Genomic DNA, 4846 nt, shown 5'->3' with positions numbered 1-4846 from the left:
CAATATTAACATCAAGAAATGTAGCCGACGACAAGTGCCTGCTTAAAGCAGGTGACCGCTGAGACTGGTTCAACTGTATTGAGTGATAAAGTGACTCATCGGAAAAGGGGTTGTAGAAATACCCAGCTGTCCAGTACGTCATGCTCACAAAGAGTATAAAAATTAATATGTATCTGAACTTAGTCGGCAAAATATTTCATTAAAAGTCTTAATATCCTATATAGGCCAAACTGGGTACTCTTGTTATTTTCATTTCTTGTGTTTTCTGAAGTATCATAAATTATAATATTAAGCAATGTACCTTTTCAATAAATAAAAAATGCAATATACTTTAAAATGTGTACACTTACAAAACAAAATTTACATTCTAGGCCCTACTTCTGATCTAAACGGTTTTATCTGGTGGTGCGGAGTTAATGTCTGACTTATGCAAATAATGGTAATCTCAAAAAACGAGCAAAATAGGTAGAGCAATATAATTGTTTAATTCTGTAACCAACGACTAAAATTCAACGCTACATTGGTTACAATGTAAGGTAGATGGCCACTGAATAGGAAATCAGGTTGCCGAATATACTACATATCCTGCACAATAATGCAGTGGACCGTCGCGAAACCTCGCCCCGCCAGGTCGATTAAAACGCGCACAATAGTATCGTACAGCATAAAGGAAGTTTGTGTAACGATTCAAAATGGCAGAAAAGGGGAGTGGGAATATGGAAAATAACAACTCTGATGATGCAGTTTCTGGACGAATAGAGCAAATATTATGTCAGCCATGTTCCAGTGAGGATAAACAAACTGTAGCTGATGTGTTTTGTTCAACATGTGACGAGTTTCAGTGTGCAGAATGTTCAAACGTACATAACACTCACGCGTTTTTGAGAAATCACATACTAGTGAAAGCAAAAGAGGTGAAAACGAAACAAGTTGCGTTTGATATGAAAGGATTAGACCAATGTGATGAGCATCAGAAAGTTTTAGAATTCTTCTGTGAAGATGAGAATCAGCTTTGCTGTAGTACATGTGCTATTGTGGATCACCGGAAATGTCACAGTGTCGTAGAAATACAGAATATTGCTGGAAGGTCTGCATCAGCAAGTTCCAAATTAAAGGTCAAGTTACATGAAGTAAGAGAGAAGGCTGAAAAGATCGTTCAAAATGCCAAGACATCAAAAGAGCGCCTGGATCAAGATGTTGAAGAAGTGTCTTTAACAATTAGACGAATGCGTGATGATGTAATGAAAATGTTTGACGATTTGGAAGTTTCCATTGCTAAGGACGCTGAATCATTTAAGACAGAGACACTCGATAAGCTGACAAAGAAGCAGACAGACAGTGAGAAACATATTGCTAATGCAACAAAATCACTTGAAACAATCGATAATGTTGATCAGAATGGGACGCCATCACAGAAGTTTATATTGGAACAGATAATGAAGAGACAGGTCGATGTACTTAGCAGTGACGTTGACAAGGAATGTCAAAATTTAGAGACCGTAACCATTTCGTTTGATTTTGATGACACTATAAAACTGCCCCCACTTCCGATTTCTTATTACGTTCCGGGACAACTGACATTAAAATGCTCTTCATCGGAATCTGTGAAACCTATAACACCTTTTGATCCGATCGTTAAATTAACGAAGATTACTTCCATTGAACTTGAGCAGACTGGAGATGATGTCGAGGAACCGTTATACCCAGGACTGGACTTACTGCCGGATGGTAGACTGGTTACCATAGATAATAAAAACAAGAAATGTTTGATTTACAATGAGAAGCTTGAGAAAGTAGGATCATATCAGTTATCATATAAACCAAGGAGTGTTGTTGTTGTATCTGAGGAGGAAGTGGCGCTAACAAGTGGTGGTCTATACAAGATAGACTTTCTACGTGTCAGTAAATCTAATGAAATAACTTTGAACAGGACATGTAAGGTAACGACTAAGTATGACTCTATATGTATGAAAGATGATCGACACTTTGTTGTTGGAACTTACGATGATACAAGACCAGTTCGTATTGTGTCTCTGTCAGGAGAAGAAAAAGATTTCAATATCAACTTTCCAAACAAGAAATATCATTTAAACACTTCTGCTTGTACCTATATAAGAAACAGTGACAAAATTGTTCTCACCGATAAGAACGATCATACTGTCTACATATATGACATCACGAGCAACACAAGAGTTGTTGTCAAGGACGACCAGATCAAGGAACCACGTAGTGCAGTAGTAGGTCCATCCGACTGTATCCTGGTTTGCAGTAATGGAACAAACTCCATCGTACAGATCTCTCAGACAGGTCGTGTCCTATCATCATACAAGTTGGATATGAAATTGCCATACAGAGTCTGTGTTTCCAAGAACAAATCACTTATTGCTGTCTCAAGTAACATGAATGGTGGAAGAAAGTTGCAGCTGTTAAAAGTAACATAATAGATCCGATGGCATTCGGTACTCCGTCACAACTAGGTAGTTTTGCTGAAACAGAAATGAATAAACTTGAGTTTTTGTCATTACAATGAACTCCTCAACGACATGTTAGTGTTTTACATTTGAAAAGAGTAGAGAATGTTTATTCGTATTCTGTAATCAGATGATTTCATCAATAACAAATTTGTTATTTGAGACTGTGCACTAGTATATATCAAATAAAATCTGAAAAGTAGATCCCTCGGAAGCACCGAGAACAAGGCAAACAGTGAAAATTGCAGTCTCAGTTTGATCGAGTCTATTCATGAGCAGTAATGGAAAATGCAACACTGCCCAAGCCCCCTAGCACCGGCTTAAGCAGTATTCAATCTTCAAATCTAAATGAGTTGAAATCAATGATCCCGAAGGACCAGAAAAGATAAAAACACTGAGACGAAGTCGGGGCGACTTTTTACGGCCGCCACACAGCACTTAATGAGAAAAAAGTAGAGTGTCATTTACGAGTATGTTGACATGATTGTACCGTTTTACAGATGAAAGGAAACCTCTGCAAGAATTGTTGTGCAATGATAGATTATGATAATTGTTACATGCGGAATGCGGCTAAATGAATGCGTATTGCTCTATGCATATTTAGATAAAAAGCTAAAACTATCATTTTGTTTCGGAAATCGATAAACTATTTTTTGTAGATTTTTAGATTGTCTCTATCAAAGAAATTAAATCCTACTAAACAAATACAATTTACATTCATATTGTCTTCCTAAATTAAAATCCATTAATTCATTTCCCCGCAAATACCATTAAATTACATTCAAACGAAATTATCACGATTCACTATATACTGAAAGGAAACCATTGTTATAGCGAGAACTAGATGTGTGCCCATAGGACGCAGGTGCTCCCACTATCTGTCTGTGTGCTTGGTGATATATGCAATACAAAATGTTAAGCACTTTGTGTATTTTTCACTAAGTCAATGGCCATAACTTTGGTCTAGCTGTGTTAAATCCCAAACAGAACTCCTGGTGCTTCACATGCTATTTAACAATCCTCTAATGTTTTATGACTATATATCAGGTACATTTTGAGATACATGGGACTGAAACTTTTATGGCCTTAATGCTAGTGGAACCCCCGCCCCCTCAAAACTCCAGACAACACGGGCACCCGAATTCGCATGCTGAATAATATTCCTACATGGTTTTGTGATTCTGGGTGAAATATGTTTTTAAGATATGTGCAACACAAACTCTCAAGCGCTTTGTGTGTTACAATTTTTCAATAAGTCTATAACTCTGGTCTAACCGCCTCGGTAGCCTAGTGGTAGAGCGTCCGCTTCGAGTGCGGGAGGTCGTGGGTTCGATCACCGGCCGCGTCATACCAAAGACATAAAAAATGGTACTGGCAGCTTCCTCGCATTAAGGGGATAGTGCTAGGACTGGTCTGCCCGGTGTCAGTATAATGTGACTGGGTGGGGTATCATGCCACGTGTCTACGGCAAGATATTCCAGTGAGGCAGCACTATAAGTACTGGTCAGCCCGGTGTCAGTATAATGTGACTGGGTTGGGTATCATGCCACGTGTCTACGGCCTGATATTCCAGTGAGGCAGCACTATAAAGTTGGGCATTGTGCTTACTGCTACAAGTAGACACCGTCGTTTATATGACGGAAAAATTGTTTAAAAAAAGACGTTAAACACGAACAGACACGCACACGCACACACACACACACACACACACTAACTCTGGTCTGGCTGAGTAAAATCAGAACACAAAATGCACAACTTCATATGCTATATAACACACCCCTAATGGTTTATAACTGTAAGTCAAATACTTTTTTCAGATACATGTAACATATAGTTGTATACCTTAATGGATATACATAAAAGAGCATGTATCTGATAAAATAAGTTTTGAGAAACATGCGACACAAATTTTAGGCCGTTTTTATGCATATCTCTACTAAGTCAAGGGCCACAACTCTGGTCTGGCTAAATCATCCAAATTAAGACATCGGTGCACAATTTCACATGCTGATTAACAATGTAATGTTTGATGACTCTGGGTCAAGTAGTTCATTAGATATGCGCAAGAACCAGGTCCCTAGGTCTAAGGTCAAGGTCACACTTTGAGGTCAAAGTTCAAATTCAAGAATGACTTTGTCCGGAGCATATCTTCTTCATGCATGGAGGGATTTTGATGAAACTTGGCACAATTGTTCACCATCATGAGACGGAGTGTCATGCGCAAGAACCAGGTCCCTAGGTCTAAGATCAAGGTCACACTTACAGATCAAAGGTCAAATTCCAGAATGACTTTGTCCGGAGCATATCTTCTTCATGCATGGAGGGATTTTAATATAACTTGGCACAAATGTTCACCACCACGAGATGGAGTGTCT

The 4846-nt window shown here is 38.6% G+C and overlaps 1 protein-coding gene across 1 annotated transcript; it reads left to right on the top strand.

Annotated features, from left to right (window-relative positions):
- Nucleotides 1–692: 692 nt before the first annotated feature.
- LOC123544382 (uncharacterized) lies at nt 693–2441 on the top strand. Its single transcript, XM_045330454.2, has one exon. It carries the CDS (start codon nt 693–695, stop codon nt 2439–2441), a length of 1749 nt encoding a protein of 582 aa, XP_045186389.2.
- The last annotated feature ends 2405 nt before the right edge of the window (nt 2442–4846 follow it).

This window comes from Mercenaria mercenaria, unplaced genomic scaffold (genome assembly GCF_021730395.1).
Source record: "Mercenaria mercenaria strain notata unplaced genomic scaffold, MADL_Memer_1 contig_856, whole genome shotgun sequence".
NCBI lineage: Eukaryota > Metazoa > Mollusca > Bivalvia > Venerida > Veneridae > Mercenaria > Mercenaria mercenaria.
The sequence above is the reverse complement of the archived record's forward strand: the minus strand, read 5'-3'. Positions and strand labels throughout refer to the sequence as shown.

Coding starts and splice junctions, on each gene's coding strand:
- LOC123544382 (XM_045330454.2), top strand. CDS start 693: ATGGCAGAAAAGGGGAGTGGGAATATGGAAAATAACAACTCTGATGAT.